Consider the following 17,522-nt stretch of genomic DNA (forward strand, 5'->3'; position numbering starts at 1 on the left):
ACCACCCCCCCCAACCATGACCAGCTGCCTGCACACTTGACATCACACGTGTCACATGCTAGGGGCAGGTAAGGATGTCGCTCCAAAGGAACAATAGGAGGGCAGTTTCTTAACAAGGAGGCTTGCTGACTGCCCTGACAGTGCTGCTGGGTTGGGCTCCACTAGAGAGCTGCTCATTGGGAATGCAGAGTGCTTTACAATCAGCTGCTCATCTTTTGCCGGCAGTGGTTTGATTTCACTGTGACATCAAGTGATTGACGGGTGGACCTATCAAAACTGGCCCAGGGGGTTGTGGGCTGGATCTAGTGTCCCACCCCTGCAGTAAATGGGAGTTTTGTGGACATAGCCTTTTTGCATTCCTGCATTAAAGAATCCATTAATCCATTATCACAATTTTTTAAAAGCAGATTCATTTTCCTAGCGATTACAGACCTAGCATTTACTCTGCATTTCAAGGGTAGATGATGAGAACACATAACTTATTCTAATAGCAGTGGGGTTGTGAGGAATCTTGTTGTGTGTACGGCCCAGATAATCCTTACTAGATGCAACAGAGGGGAAGGGGAGAATTATATACACGATGGCTCCATCTTTGCCAGAAGCCATGTGTTTAATCCATCTAGTTCCAACTTACAAAGGATAGCAGTTTCCCCAAAGCTGTTTAAATGCTATCTTGAGAGCATCTCAAATAAAAGTCCTGATAAACTTAACGAGAAAGTTCCACTTGAATTCCAGGGAGACCTTCACTGAATGTTTCAGGCTATTAATGTTCACTATTCAGCACCCCCTGGTGTCTTCCTTCTTATCTCCACGAGCACAACTGCTTTTAATACAGACTTGTAAATTGGCTCTCAAAAGTCACAGCCCTGCAACATTTTTCAAAAAAGACTTGCTTGCTCAGAGTGTTGGGTGGTGGCAGTGAGCTGGATGGCAGGCTCCCTGCCTCCTCGCCGATTGCTGAGACTGCAAGAAGAGGGTTTGCTCCTCATGCATCCAGCTTCTAAGCTTAGTAGGCTGGTGATGGAGCCCCTTTGCTGCCAACCAACTACAGTCATACCTCGGGTTACAGCTGCTTCAGGTTGCGTTTTTTCGGGTTATGGACCTGCCAAAACCCAGAAGTACTGGAACAAGTTAAATCGCGCTTTGTGCATGTTCAGAAGCACCAAATCGCAGATGCGCAGATGTGCCGCTGCGGGTTGCAAACACTGCGGGTTGTGAACGTGCATCCTGCAAGGATCATGTTCACAACCCGAACGTCCACTGTATATTTATGAATGGTTACCTGGAGATAAGTCCTATTCAACTCAGTGGGACTTACATAGACAAAGGGCTGTGCTGTCATTGTATGAATATAAACAGAAGCATGGTGCGTGTGAATAAGCCCAAGTACCTGATTAACACCCTAATCCAGAGAGCTCAGTTGGTAGAGCACATGACTTTAAATCTCAGGGCCATGGGGGTTCGAGCCCCATGTTGGGCAAAAAGAAGAAGAAGAAGAAGAAGAAGAAGAAGAAGAAGAAGAAGAAGAGGAGGAGGAGGAGGAGGAGGAGGAGGAGGAGGAGGAGGAGTAGTAGTAGTTTGGATTTCATATCCCTCTTTATCACTACCCGAAGGAGTCTCAAAGCGGCTAACATTCTCCTTTCCCTTCCTCCCCCACAACAAACACTCTGTGAGGTGAGTGGGGCTGAGAGACTTCAGAGAAGTGTGACTAGCCCAAGGTCACCCAGCAGCTGCATGTGGAGGAGCGGGGAATCGAACCCGGTTCCCCAGATTACGAGACTACCGCTGTGCAGGGGGTTGGACTAGATGACCCTCAGGGTCCCTTCCAATTCTCTGATTCCATGTTAGGCAGGCATGAGATTTGCTCCATGTCCAGCAACAGAAAGACACCAGTCTGGTAGTTCTTTCCATCTGCTGCTGGTCCTTTTTGGTGTCTCTGCGGGATGGGAGAGAACAACCTTTGCTTCTTGAGCATCATCCAGCATGGAAATCCACGAGGCTGCCAGAGAATGGTAGAGGCAATCTGTGCCTTCTCTGGGAGTCTGCATGACTCCTCCATGGGGAATGGGGGAGGCTCCCATCACAGTTAACAAAGTGAGATACTGAAGGGGGGGGTCAAGCACTGCACACCTCTGTTGTGACCTTGCTGGGTTTCTATGAAAAGAGTGCCCCCATCCCCCACCCAGAAACGCCCAGGAACATAGGTGACTTGTCAGAGGAAGGGACAAACACTCCACCCATCTTCAGACAACCTGCTCACTCACTCACCTGGGTGACCTTCCTAATCACCTATGGCAACCAGGTGAGTACAGTGGTGCCTCGCAAGACGAAAAGAATCCGTTCTGTGATTCTCTTCATCTAGCGGTTTTTTCGTCTTGCGAAGCAAGCCCATTGATGGATTAGCGGATTAGCGCTATTAGCCCTATTAGAGGCTTTTAGAGGCTTATCTGCTGAACGGATCAGCTAATAAGTGGCTTAGCGGCTTAGAAAAAGGGGGGGAGGGGGAAAAAAACCAGCAGGAACTCGCAAGACATTGTCGTCTTGCGAAGCAAGCCCATAGGAAATTCATTTTGCGAAGCACCTCCAAAACGGAAAACTCTTTCGTCTTGCGAGTTTTCCGTCTTGCGAGGCATTCGTCTTGCGGGGCACCACTGTAGTCAAAAACAATTATGCTTTATTCATCATGTTGCTTTCTGACACTATTACAGAACAGGGTAGTTGCAGTAGGGTATTTTGCATCTGGAAGTTTCGTAAGCCTAATTTAAAAAAAAGGCAGAACTTCCTCCGGTCACAATCGTGAGGAAAGGGTGCAGAATCCACAATATTTGGATTGTTAATGAGGCTCAGTTCTGAGTGGAGCAACTCAGCAATTGGGCAGACCTTTCCTTCTGGGCTCCTCTCACCATGTAGTAAGACCTCACTGAGGGCAACAGTTACTCATTAGCTTGAATGTGTGTGGATGTGATTTCCTCACCCATTAAGTTATTATTCTTAGGTCTTATGTTGCAGGGCAGCAGCCACTCCAGACGGGAAGAAAGCCAGTTACAAATATATCCGTTTAATTTAAGAAAGCCATGCTAAAATAGCATATACATTTATGTGCCTGTGGAAATCCGTTAACGCCGATCAAAGCCAATGCATCAAGTATAGCCCATATTTTACAATCTCTGCTATTCCAGATATCAACATATTAATCAAAGAGTTTTCACTATTCATTTATAGAAAGCAGCAGGTTTTGTTTACAGCCCAGTCGTATGTTTTTGGAATTAAGATGTAATTGGGAGAAAGCCCAATTGGGCTCAGTGGGGCTAATTCTCAGTAGACCTGCATTGGGCATGTAGCCTAGAACAGCCGCAGAATCTAAACATTAACAACACCTATTTCAAAACACTTTGTGATCCCAGGTGCATGAGTTATCAATCCTATTAATATGGGCAGAACCTCAATCAACCACTCCAAATACAGTGGTGCCTCGCAAGACGAAATTAATTCATTCCGCGAGTTTTCTCGTCTTGCGATTTTTTTCGTCTTGCGAAGCACGGTGTCGGGAAAGTTTTGGAAAAGCTTCAAAAATCACCAAAGTCTTTAAAACCCTCAAAAAAAGGCTACCACACCGCGTTCTATGAGTTGCTCCTCAAAGTCAAGTCGCAACTGTATTAACGGCGTTAAGAAAAAGGAAACAAACTTGCAAGACGTTTTCGTCTTGCGAAGCAAGCCCATAGGGAAAATCGTCTTGCGAAGCAGCTCAATAAACTTAAAACCCTTTCATCTAGCGAGTTTTTTGTCTTGCGAGGCATTCGTCTTGCGAGGTACCACTGTAAAACCCTATGCACACCTACCTAGACAAAGGTCCCATTGAACTCAATGGAGCTTACTTCACGGGAGGCATGCACAGGATTTCACCATGTGACTGCAATTCTATGCACCCTTATTCGGAAGCAAGTCTCCCTGAATACATGGAAACTCATTGACTTCTGAGTAAACAGGCATCGGGCTTTACAAGCCCCATGTCAGAAGAGCTCCTGAGCATACGCAGAGAATTATAAAGGAAGCCAAAGAGATCATTTCCATTGGACACCAGCCAACTCCCTTACAGGTAAATATAACCAATCACAAGGGTTAATACAATATAGGATCTACTCTGCTCACTTACCACTGTTGTCTGTGAACTCCAACAACTCAGAGTGCAAAGAGGAAAGGAGATCTGGGCTCCCAGCGGCTGCTTGACCTGCACATGTCACAGGTGCACCCTGGAAAAGGGAGGGGGTGGCAATAATAATAATAATAATAACAGTAACGCTATTATTTATACCCCACCCTTCTGCCCTTCTGGATGGATATATACAAAGATTTAAGAAATATAGGCAAATGGGCAAAGGTTAGAAGGAGATGAGTTTCTTTATGGACTCTCTGTATTGCAAAGTCCTTCTTAATGCAATCAGCATTATTTGGGGTGGTCCTGCCGCGGAGATCACCGAATACTGGCTTTACTGCAATTTGCAAGAGAGAAAGAGAGAGGCGGCTTTCGCACAGCTGTTCTGGGAGAACCTACCTGGAGCTGCGCTTGGAAGAGCAGCCAAAGGCACAGCCCCGCCAGGCTGCCGGACGCCATCCTCCTCTCCCGCCAAGCGGAGCTCCGCAAACCACCCCTAGCGACGGAGCAGCCCGGGCGCCGGGCGCCTGGCTCCTGTTTTGGAGAGGGAAGCGGAGCGCGCTGCCAGGGTGGCAGAGAGCCGCATGCCCCGGAGCGGCAGCCTAAAGCGCAGGCATGGCAGGAATGAGCGGAGCCCTCCTTCCCTTGGCTGCTGCGGGAGGGGGACGCCCAGCGGCTAAAAGGTGCCTCGTCGAGAGGGGCGGCGGGCTGCGCTGGCGAGGCAGGAGGCGGCAGGTCGGGGCTGCGCGGCGCGCCAGGTGCGGCTCTCCATGGCCAGGCGCCCCAGCTGCGCTCCGGCGAAGGCAGCAGCAGCAGCAGCAGCAGCCTCCGTTGGGGAGGGGGCAGCCGGCCGGCTTCTGCCGAGGGGGCAGCTCTCCCTGTCCCGCCCAGCACCTGCTGCTGCTGCCGCCCCCCTACTCCTCCCACGTAGAGGCGAAGGAGAGAGGGGAGGGGCGTGGGACTTTGCGCGCAAGCTCGCCGACTCTGCCTTTGTCCTCGCGGAGCAAGAGGGGCGGGGGCCGGCCAAATTATGCAGAGAAGTGTGTGTGTGTGTGTGTGTGTGTGTGTGAGAGAGAGAGAGAGAGAGAGAGAGAGAGAGAGAGAGCATAGGGAACCAGGGATTATTCCATGCCCATTTCCCCTGGAGAGATCAGCTTCGCTGCCAGGGTTTAACTTTGCAATACAGTACTGTATATGGAAAACAATGGGTGAAAGTGCTCCTGAGCAGGTAAAGAGTGTGCTTCTTTGCCCATCTCTCAGAGAGAGGGAGAGAACGAAGTGGTAAATTTCTTTTTTATATATAATAATTTTTTATTAATTTTAACATATAAATTATAATACATACCACAAAGCTTCACTTATACAATCTTTTTTGGGACTTCCATCAGCACCTCTGATGACCCACCGTTTTAACCACTTCTTATGCATTTCTTAAATTCATATTGCATTTAATTATCTTAACTAACCATCCTCCCCTTTATCCATTTTTGCAATAGTTCCAATAATTCACCTCACAAAACGTCTTGCAAACCTACAAACGTAGTCTGACCATCACAATTACTTTTCAGGTAGCCTGTAAATTTACACCAGTCTTCTGTGAATTTCTGGTCCCGCGGATTTCGAATCCTTCCTGTTAGTTTATCTCGAAGTAGTAAATTTCAACAGTGAAAGAATGAAGTTACCATTTCTGGATGCAGGTGGAGAATGTCACTGGGATTTTTATTTTTTAAAATAAAATTTCCTCATAAAAAAGCAGTAAAACTAGGATAGAGGCAGATTTGGGGGAGCAAAATTGATTCAGTTGCGGTGTGTGTGTGTGTGCCTCCGTCGTACAACACTGATTTACAATAGAGTGCAAGAGGCAGTGCATTGCACAGGACACTGCTGAAATCTGACACCAGAGGACGCAGCCAAAATTGAAAAAAATTCTTTCTGATATACTTTTCTACTTAAGGAATCCTTTAAAAAAAACAAACCCAAAAACATATAGATTGGAAATCTCCAGAGAGGTCATCTCCTGCCTGCAGGCAATGATCATGTCTGCCATCTGCCTGTCTCAGGAGTCTGTCACTTTATTCTGCTGCTGTGGTCTAAACCACAGAGCCTAGGGCTTGCCGATCAGAAGGTTGGCGGTTCAAATCCCCGTGACGGGGTGAGCTCCCGTTGCTTGGTCCCAGCTCCTGCCAACCTAGCAGTTCGAAAGCACATCAAAGTGCAAGTAGATAAATAGGCACCGCTCTGGTGGGAAGGTAAACAGTGTTTCCGTGCGATTCTCTGGTTCACCAGAAGCGGCTTAGTCATGCTGGGCATATGACCTGGAAGCTGTCTGCGGACAAACGTCGGCTCCCTCGGCCAGTAAAGCGAGATGAGCACTGCAACCCCAGAGTCGTTTGCGACTGGACCTAACGGTCAGGGTTCCCTTTACCCTTTAGACCAAGCCTAGCTACAGTGATGCTACATAGTGGGGACGTGGTTACTGTAACTTGTGGACTTGGGCCCCATTTCTAAATCTACCCAAATTTCTAGGATCCTCAGTAGCATTTATCTGCTCCACAGGTGAGCAAACAGAGATTCCCTGCGTGCTGTTTGTGGACTGGAGAAGGACATCTCATGGTTGCCTAGGAGAGGGACCAAGCAGGATCTCTGTGGAACCCCCACCCCCACCCCACATGCCTTAAGACACACACAATGAAATTTAAGAGCAAAGCAGAAATTCTCTCTTGAGATGATGATGGGACAGGAGGAAGGGAAAATTCACCCCCACAGATCCCATGTGCATAAGCAGGGGTCCTTTGCCAGCATGGGCGTAGCCACGGGGGGGGGGAGTTGATGCCCCGCAATCCACAAAAAGTATTGAAAAGCATTGAAAATACTCAATTGAGTTCTGGCCCACCCAGCAGAAACCTGCCCCTCTGTAATGTCCTCTTTTGGGGGGGGGTATCCGTGACCCCCCCAAAAAAGCCCAACAACAAAATTCCTGCCTATGCCCATGTTTGCTGGGAAGGTTGTTCCATCTATAGGGTTTGACTGGTGCGATAAAACTTCAAACATTAAAAACTTCCCTAAACAGGGCTGCCTTCAGATGTCTTCTAAAAGTCAGATGGTTGTTTATTACCTTGACATCTGATGGGAGGGCGCCACCACCGAGAAGGCCCTCTGCCTGGTCCCCTGTAGCTTCACTTCTTGCAGGGAGGGAACCGCCAGAAGGCCCTCGGAGCTGGACCTCAGTGCAAAAAGCCGGCAGAGCAATGAATGAAAAGTGTGCCTTTCTACAGAATGCTAGTTTCTTCACACAGTCACAAAACCCTTCTCTCTTTTCCCCCCATCCAGGTCATCGACCAGAGTTATCAGAGCTCAAGGGCACATTTCAGATGGGTAAACCACTCAAGGAGGGTGTGGAAGAAGGTGAGAGATGTGGTCCAGGAGGAGATATAGCCAGGAGAGAATCCCAAGAACCAGGCAGAACGGCCTGGAGGGCTGATTTGGGCCTGTATAGGATTGCAGCCATAAGATGATAATTTTTTAAAAAAATCAAAACAATTCCTGTATTCCCTCCCTCCCCCAAGAGAGAAATAATGTGCCTGATTACCCAAATTTGAAGGAGGCACCTACAAATTTGATTCCCCCACTGCCAGTTCCCACTATTGTGACTGGTTCTGACTCTGTGCAGGCATGAATAAAGAGAGTTTAGGTGCAGAAAGGCCTGCATTCTAACATGAAAATGCATACTACGAAACTCTCTGCTTGCCAGCTGGCCAAACCAAATGTATTAGCAAAATTGGCAAGCAGAGGAGAATGACACAACTTTCAGTGCTGTGACAAATTGCATAGCCTTGTTTGGGGGGTGGGGAGCTCATCCGGAAGAGGGACCTGGGAATGGTTCAGGCACAAATGCTTAACTCGGTGTTTGCAGCTGTTCCCGCAGCCTGGGGTTTGCCATGCCCACACCAAAGCGTCGGCGCCATGTTCTGCGTATAGGTGGAGAAATCTGAATCATTTACTCCCAGCCTTCAGGCCAAAGTGACAGAACAGAGGCAGAACCAACTCTAAGGATGGAAGCCAAGTGAATAAGGGTAGACCTGAACCTTTCGTAGTCGTGCGAAAAGGGGAATTTTCTCCAGGTGCAGTTTTTCTCTCTCTGAGGCTCTGAATTGGCATCTGCCAAAAAACCTCCTTTCTGAACAGCTGTTTCCACGCAGGAAACATTTCCCTTAATATCACTTTGTTTTATTTTTTTTCCAAGTGAAATGTTGGGTGTACACAGAATTTATATATATATTTGGTTGTTTTCAAGTTGCTTTTGTGTTGGAAATTGCAAAGGCCCTGTAGGCTAGACAATAAAACGTCTCCCCCTCTTGCTTTCTTACATAAAATATGAAATTGTGATCCATCAAGTGAGTCACAAATTATGCTAGCCTGGACCACTAGGTATGCTGTGAATCACAGCCTTCTCCCTGACATGCTAAGTTTTATATGTATGGAAATTTTTTAAACAATGAGGCAGGATTTCATCACATGAGATCCCACCTGCAGACTGAAATGATACAACCCAGATACAGATTAAGCACCTCAGTGGGAGCTAAGCCACAGCTGGTTCTCTAGGCTAGGATCCAGCCTTCAAGACTGATGTTCTTGGGCAAAGCTCCAACACCCTTGGCATCCTTAACGGTTCAAGGTCTGCGGTGACACTCACAGCTACATTAGAAACGCTGGATATTTTTACGATGAAGAGGAGAATGAAACATTTTCCTCCAAACCAATGGAATTCTAGAACTCAAAAGACATTGGATGGCAAGACAAGGATGGCAGCTGAGTCCTAAGTATATTTCCTTGGAAGTAAATCCAAAATGGTAGTCTTAATGGGAATTGACTACCATTGCTGCATCGTCCCTAGTCATCCGTCTAGCCAAGCAGCTAGGGTGACTGTCAAGCATATTTTACACGTTGAGTTGGCTGCTTTGGGCTTCGTGGGCCACCATTTATGCAGACCTGGACAACTAGGCATGATTACCGTATTTTTCGCCCTATAAGACGCACTTTTCCCCCTCCAAAAATGAAGGGGAAATGTGTGTGCATCTTATGGGGCGAATGCAGGCTTTCTCTGAAGCCTGGAGAGCGAGGGGGGTCGGTACGCACCGACCCCTCTCGCTCTCCAGGCTTCAGGAAGCTATCCGCTAGCTGTGGGAGACCCAGCTCTCCCAGGGCTAGCGGAGACCTTGCCTGCACCCAGAAGCTTGGGGCGCGCTGAGCTCCGCACGCCCCAAGCTTCTGGATTAGTGCAGCGGTCCGCTAGCCCTGGGAGAGCCGCGCAGCTCTCCCAGGGCTAGCGACTGCTTGCCGGCACCCAGAAGCTTGGGGCGCGCTGAGCTCCGCACGCCCCAAGCTTCTGGATTAGTGCAGCGGTCCGCTAGCCCTGGGAGAGCCGCGCAGCTCTCCCAGGGCTAGCGGACTGCTTGCCGGCACCCAGAAGCTTGGGGCGCGCTGAGCTCCGCACGCCCCAAGCTTCGGGATTAGCGCAGCGCACCTGGGGGGGAAATAATTTTTTTTCTTTATTTTCCCCCCAAAAAACTAGGTGCGTCCTATGGGCTGGTGCGTCTTATGGGGCGAAAAATACGGTAGATTTGAAACCAATATAATAATTTTAAAGAAGATTATATCTGGCGATGGGCCAATATATACTGTCTCACAAACGTATGTCTTCACCTTGGTTAAACATCAAGGTCAATTTTTCACCTGTTAAGGAGAACTAGATCATAATAAATCATTGAGTGGAAACTGAGTAACTTCCTTGTCTTTACATTGGCAGAAACCACAGACTAAAATGACCTTCAAACTTTACCTCATTAAAAGCTAGCATTTATAAGTGGTGCTAGACACACAGAGCCACGTGTGGTCTCCTCAGTCATGTTGCAAGGAGATTTGATCGTTCTTTGCAAATGTCGACAAGGCAAGTGGCCGGCTGCTACACGATGCTTTGAAGACACATTCTGTACCAGGATTTAGATTATAAATAGGATCAAGAATGCATCTTCTATCTCAAAGGGCAGTCACTGAGATTACATGAGGGAGATTGGAATATCTGGGTGCTTTATACCAGGCAGTGGCTGGTGTTTCATAGTACAGTTGTACCTTGGAAGTCAAACTGAATCACTTTGACTTGCAAAACATTCAAAAACCAAATTGCAGCTTCTGATTGGCTGCAGGAAGCTCCTGTAGCCGATCGGAAGCCCTGTTGGACATTCGGGTTCCAAAAGAACGTTCGCAAACCAGAACAATCACTTTCAGGTTCAGGAGCCAAGATTTCCGAGTTTCAGGCATTCGGGATCCAAGGTACGACTGTACAGTGGTACTTCAGGTTACATACGCTTCAGGTTACATACGCTTCAGGGTACAGACTCCACTAACCCAAAAATTGTACCTCGGGTTAAGAACTTTGCTTCAGGATGAGAACAGAAATCATGCTCCAGCAGCAGCAGGAGTCCCCATTAGCTAAAGTGGTGCTTCAGGTTAAGAACAGTTTCAGGTTAAGAATGGACCTCCGGAACGAATTAAGTACTTCACCCAAGGTACCACTGTACTTGATTAGCAGGACCTTGAGGACAAATCTTGGTTACCAATTACGGTTTGTCTGGAGAGAGAGAAACCATAAGCCCAGGTTTAAGCAGCAGCAGCAGCACCACCACCACCAAAGGAGTGAAGCAGTTGTGATTTTTCCCCACGAGTAGCTACAAGCTCACTCACTGACACATAGCCTTGGTTTGGCTTAGCGCTAATTGTGAGCCAGGCCAGTGCATCCTATGAAGCCCTACCTGGATAGAAATCATCCCTGAACTCTATTGTGACAGGAGATTCAGGTGCGTCATCTCACTTGGTGTGAGCCATATTTGAAGCAAAAGCAAAATGGCAGCATTGGGTTTTGATGGGCCCCTTAAGAGGTCTTGACTCTGGAAAGATCCCAACCTTGCCAACTGCAGACATCAGCCATGCCTGCTTTACACTTTCACTCTCTACTTTCCTGTGTTTGCTCTAAAAGAACAGCCCTGCCAGGAGGACTCCTCATCTTTCATCACTAAATGGTGCACAAAAATGACCTAGGTTGAAGCCATGTTGCCAATTTCTGACCTCAGTTACACATTTACTCTACTGAACTCATCTAGCAGCTGCTTTGTCTCTCATTCTGCATGCTCCCCCTCTCATTCCCTCTCTGCAGTTGGTCAAATTCTTTTAATCCTTAGATAAGGAACAAGTTCTACCAACAGCAGAACTGATCGCCATCTCCCAGGACCTCTGCAAAGGCCAGGTGTAGCAGACTGTGTGCGATAGCCATGGGAAATTTATAGCCTTATCCTTCTTTGTAACTGATCTCACCACTCCCAACCATCTGTGTGGTCCTGTGCTTAAATCATTGGGAGTTTCCTCGTTCATCTCCAAGGAAAGGCTGATCATTTGATAACATTTGCAGTCTCTGTGTGTGTGCTTGCTTTCTTCAGCAAATTGCTTCATGGAAGAAGTTTCTGGTGATAGTGTTGGTTGACTGATTGAAGAAGACAAAATAAGTTTCTTTCTCATCTTGCTGTTGCCTTATACAGAAGAGGGCTACAGAAGCTTGCTTAGCTGAAGAAGGGGAAAACACTAGAATGTACAGACAGGGTTGTTGAATTGAGACAACCATTAACTTAGAGCTTCTTCCAATGTCACCATATTAGTGGCAAGAGAGCTGCTTCAGCATAGCTCCTTCTGGTGACCTTTCAGAAGTCTTAGATCATATGCAAGCATCTCACACAATGTGAGAAGAAACCACAGTGCTACAGGGCCTCACACATCTGGCATGACTGTGGTGTGCATTAGGTCTCAAACCTCTCAAGGTCACTTTGGGAGGCAGACCAAGTGATATCTTGGATTGCCACTTACATATGGCTAGAAAAGATGAATTGCATAGCCTAAAAAAGATGACATAAAGGGGGCACAGATTTTGCAATATATATATATATATATATATATATATATATATATATATATATAATGTACTAATTTATATGCATATGGGCAAATTTAGAAATGACTGCTATGCTTTAAATATAAATACAGTATATCTTACCATAGTGGGGAAGACTGTGACCCAGTTACCAGTGTGTCTGTTGTACAGGTACTAACTGGATGGGCAACTTTCTTTTTTCTTTTATTTTCAATGCAAAATTACAACAAAAAATACAAACAATGAATCGAAAATAAAACAGTACAAACAAGGAAACAAAACACAAGAGAAAAAAGAACACAAAAAACAAAAAACAAAAACACACATCTACAAATAAAACCATATCATCATTCTAATCTAATCATTACATAAAGGGAGAGGGTAAAGGGACTCCTGACCATTAGGTCCAGTCGTGACCGACTCTGGGGTTGTGGCGCTCATCTCACTTTACTGGCCGAGGGAGCCGGCGTACAGCTTCCAGGTCATGTGGCCAGCATGACTAAGCCACTTCTGGTGAACCAGAGCAGCGCACGGAAATGCCGTTTACCTTCCTGCAGGAGCAGTACCTATTTATCTACTTGCACTTTGATGTGCTTTCAAACTGCTTGGTTGGCAGGAGCAGGGACTGAGCAACAGGAGCTCACCCTGTCACGGTTCGAACCGCTGACCTTTTGATAGGCTCTGTGGTTTAACCCACAGCACCACCTGCGTCCCTAATCATTACCTACATATACACATATTGACTTACTTCCTTTGTTCTAAGACCTCAAAATTTTTACTCTTTCTAAGTTGTTGTGTCTAATGTAGATTACCTCTATCTTTATACTTTTTACACCATTTTTCTCTTTCTTTAACCCTGCAAAGCTTCATTCATTAGATACCGATATGCTTACTCCAGAACAATGTTTTTTCATATACTCTTTAGCACACTGGATGGGCAACTTTCAAGGCCCCTGTTCATCCTTCTTAGGATTCTTTATCTTTAAACCAGACTTCAACTGGGCAGCCCTTCAAATAAAGGACACCTTCAAGCTGAGGTCTATCCTCTCTGACTTCCCTTCAAATGCCAAGTCTACCCTCTGTGAAGTAGGTACCATGACCACCTTAGTGGTACCTTCCCATGCTGTGTGTATAATCTCTTGATAAGATGGATATCTGTATCACTTCCCCCATCCCCAAGATTTTGGTGAGGTATGCACCAGCCCAATCTTTTAGAAAGTTAGAGATGTTCAAACCCAGTGAAGTAAATAGGCTTAGGTGTGCCTGAGCCGAACTCTACGTAGAGTTGGAAAGATGTTGAGGAATTCTACTCACCATTTCAGAGCCTTGCACCCTTACAAGCCTATCAATCATGCTTCGGTCCCCAGCATGTTTCAGCGAAAGGGCAGTCATATGCCTTTGCATTTACACGTGAATGATATCGTAAAACAAATAAGATCTATTTGTTTGGACTGCAGCACGTAAGCAAAGTGCCACAATGCTCATGTTCCCTCACCTGTTAAAACAAAACCCCTTGGGATGGTTAACTAGTTTTTACTACCGTGTCAAAGGTGAAAGAGCAGTTAAGAGCACTTCAGTGAGTTGCATGGATTGAAAGGGGGGGGGGGAGAGAAACCCAGCATAAATATTCCTCCTGACGAGACAGAAAAAGTCTGAAAACCATAGTGCTGTGTAGGGGCAGGACAGTTTTCTAGCACCCAAATAGCTATAGTATATTCTTCTTTTTATCTACCTAGGACAGGTGTGTGTGTATGTGGTCTTCATCTTACAGATGGTAACAAATGTACTGGCTACTTAGAATCCAGTCCCCTACCCCCTGGTGATAAACTCACTCCAAACACCTAATTCCTCAAGTTGACTGTGCTACAGTCAGGGCCGTCTTAAGCATATCCGGCACCGTGATGCAAAGATCCCTCGGGCGCCCCCCCTCTCAGAGTTGACCTTTTTTTAGGGCTGGAGGAGGCAGGCAGCGGCTGAAGGCCGGCTTCTCCGGCGGGGAAGAGGCGGAGGCTGGATGTGGTGTCTCCTGGCTCAGCGGGCCGCTTTGTGCCACAGTGGCCACGGCAGGCAGCACACCGAGCGAGCGGGCCTGCGCTGAGCGAGCGAGGGCGTGTGCGTCGCTCCAGCAGAGCATCGGCTCGGTTTTTTCCCTTTTAGCTTTCTGCCGCCCCGCAGAATTTGGTGCCTGCAGGCTAAAAGGGAAAAAACCGAGCCAATGCTTAATGGGAGCGGCGCATGCACCCTCACTCACTCAGCACACTTGTTCGGTGTTCCCTGGACTCTTGCATGGCACCCTCCAGAACTTGGCGCCCAGCGCCCTCCGCCACTAATCTCAATGGGTAAGACGGGCCTGGCTACCATGTCCTTCATATGGATTAGTGCTGTGGTCAGTGGTGCCATTTAGGGAAGGCCAGGGAGCATCACCTCCTGCAAGGACTGTGTCCCATGTAGAGAACCACTGAAGTACACGTGGCAGGCTTCCATGTGAAATAGCTACAGATCCTGGACTAGCTCCACTTTCCTTCTGAAAAGACGTACTCCAGATTCCTGTTCCTGGTCAGCTTTTCTTGAGCATGGTGGTCTTCCTGAGCTACGTTGTTTTACTCTCTGGTTCAGTTTTGACTTCTGGTTGGCTCCTCCAGCTTGCCTCCTGCTTTGTGCTTCAGTTCTGGCTAATGGTTTGTCCCATGGTTCACCACCGACTGCTGCCCATGGCTGAGCCCTGTCAACCTCCTCCCCTCCAACTATTTCTGACCAAGTCCCTGAGGCACACATTTCACATTGAGTAGACTCTTCAGGGACCCCTCCACACCTCACATTGAACCTCTGCTCATTGCTAAGGATTTGGGGGGCATGCTGTGGTGCGGATACCCACTGGACACCCACAAGTCATCTGGGACACAGCAAGTCATGTTGCAACTCTTGGTGTTCACCTTCTCAACACATCCAGAGAAAGATTCGTAGAGGTAGGACATAAAATTTGCCTATGCCTGATAGAGATGGGACATCCAATGGAATAAGTTTTCATTGTCTACGGGACCAATGTAACTTTCTTTACTTTCCAGCCCCCTGATAAATGTTTAAATTTCAGCCTGGAATAAACTAATATACAGGGTTTTTGTTTTCTACTGGCGGGAATGAATTCTGAAAGCCACAGTATTTCCTTAGGGACTTCCTTCTCAGGACCCTGTTTGGAACCTTTTCATGAAAATTAAACAGTCTGATTCTAAACTTTTCCTCTGAAAATAAAATAATGGGTTTAACAGGGAATCTATGGGATAAAGTTATGCAGTACAAGTCAGTGATTTTTTATATATATATTAAAAAGTGCTTTCCCACTTATAAGGAATTTGTCACTATTTTGAGTATGTAATTCAAAACTGAATCCTTTGCAGCAACAATCATGTTGACAGGAAATGCTTTAAATAAGAAATGGGGCCTAACAATATATTAGGGGCACAACCCCCAAAAATGTCAGTGGGATGGTTTAGCAAATGCTTCAGTTGCTTGTATGGAAATCATTTGGGCTGGGTTATACCCTAAAACAACAATCTCCTGCAGCCATGTGGTCTATATAGGGTTATCATGATCTACAACACTATATTCCACTTTGGAAGAGTTGATTCTATACACCAAATTTGTTAACCACCTATTAATGCAGGTCATGTGGTATGAATAACACTTTTATTGTGTGACTCTTTGAAAGCTGACTTGAGAGGGCAGTTTATAAGTGAATCCAATGCACTGTGGAAATGTACTGAATGAGAGTGCAATGAGCTCCTTTAGGAGATCGGTCTTCTATAAAGTAGGTACAGTGGTACCTCGGGTTAAGTACTTACCGGTAATTCGTTCCGGAGGTCCGTTCTTAACCTGAAACTGTTCTTAACCTGAAGCACCACTTTAGCTAATGGGGCCTCCTGCTGCCACTGCGCTGCCGGAGCCCGATTTCTGTTCTCATCCTGAAGCAAAGTTCTTAACCCGAGGTAATATTTCTGGGTCAGCGGAGTCTGTAACCGGAAGCATATGTTACCTGAAGTGTATGTAACCCGAGGTACCACTGTTTAAAGAAACAGGAATGCCAATGTGTTTTGTGTATTTTGAGTAAAACAAATGAGCTGAAGGCCTGAGGGTAGGGGGTGGAATTAATGTTCAAATGACATGTATCAATGGACATTATGAGTCCAAACTGCTTGTGAGGGCTTCGAGAAAGGAAGCTGAAAGGAACATTACCCTTAGTATAAAGTACAAGAGAAGAAAGATGGAGTCTGACAAATAAAGCAACACCAATAATCTTTTTGAATCCTTTTACAAGAAACTATACACCTCGAGGGATGCACAAAGCATTGCCAAATGCTTAAATGACACCTCCATTATTCTTCTTTTGGAAGGCCATAGAAATTATTGGAACAATCTTGTGTCGGATAAGGAAATAAAACTGGTAGGTGGGCTGAAAAGACGGGAAGTCCCATGAGAGGGTGGTTTCACGAGCAATTTTTATAAAATGTTTTCTGAGGTGCTTATCTCTCAGCTGTGAGTGCATTTTGGAAGGAGGGAGACACCCAGTTCATGGAAACTAGCTAGATTGACCATAGTCCCTACACTAGGTAAAGATTCAGTAGAAACGGGATCCTACTCATCCATAGCACAGGTAAATCAGGACGCAAAGTTCCTTACTGACATAATAGCTAAGTGGTTTCATTATATTAGAAAACCTTAAACTGTGCCAAGTAGACATGTTGTAGATTCGCTATTTGTGGCACAGCACCCCTTTTGCTTGTATTTATTTTTGATTCAGATTTGTCATGGCCAATGGCTAGTACAATAAAGTTATGTACATTGGGTAGGATCTTGTAGATTCAATCAGATGGATCCTAAAGGTATTGCATGAAGGACATGTCAACAAGAGCCCATGGCTCAACTATCTCTTGATGCCTTCAAGGCATTTGACAGCTTTGAGTGGCTGTTCCTGCTGAGGCTACTCAGGAGACTTCAATTTGGAGAGAAATTCATGGCCCTGGTGGATTCACAACTCAATCCAAAATTGGAGACGTGTGTGTGTGTGTGTGTGTGTGTGTGTGTGTGAATGCTAGACATTCTGATCTAATAGCAGGGTTGCCCTCTGTTGGGGATTCTGTTTGCTATTGCAATCAAAGTCTTGGCTGATAAAATCAGAAGGATTATTAAAACAATGTGTAAGAAATTGAAAGCCAAGCACATGTCATCAATCTATTTGTAGAACCTCTCCTCATTCTTCCTGACCCTTGGGAGGGAATCCTAGAATTCAAAGTGACACCAGCAGATTTTTTTAACGTGTAGAAGGCTTGTAGATTAATTATACTCAGTCCCAGTTTATGTGTCTTAACTTGTCATGGAAACAGCAATTAGCAATACGGA

At 46.3% G+C, this 17,522-nt stretch overlaps 1 protein-coding gene and 1 long non-coding RNA gene across 2 annotated transcripts in view; both read right to left on the reverse strand.

The window, feature by feature from the left end:
- ADAMTS16 (ADAM metallopeptidase with thrombospondin type 1 motif 16) overlaps positions 1-4,801 on the reverse strand; it is an 80,949-nt gene extending 76,148 nt beyond the window's left edge. The window contains exons 1-2 of the mRNA XM_082234211.1: positions 4,553-4,801; positions 4,154-4,250 (exon numbers count right to left, since the gene is read on the reverse strand). Of these exons, the coding sequence (XP_082090337.1) occupies positions 4,154-4,250; positions 4,553-4,612 (157 nt within the window). The 5' untranslated portion in view covers positions 4,613-4,801. The remainder of the gene's footprint in view (positions 1-4,153; positions 4,251-4,552) is intronic.
- The window catches only part of LOC309538909, a 206,878-nt gene that overhangs the window by 118,728 nt on the left and 70,628 nt on the right, over positions 1-17,522 (reverse strand). The window lies entirely within an intron of this gene.

This window comes from Podarcis vaucheri (assembly GCF_965113315.1).
Source record: "Podarcis vaucheri genome assembly, chromosome: 8".
Lineage (NCBI taxonomy): Eukaryota > Metazoa > Chordata > Lepidosauria > Squamata > Lacertidae > Podarcis > Podarcis vaucheri.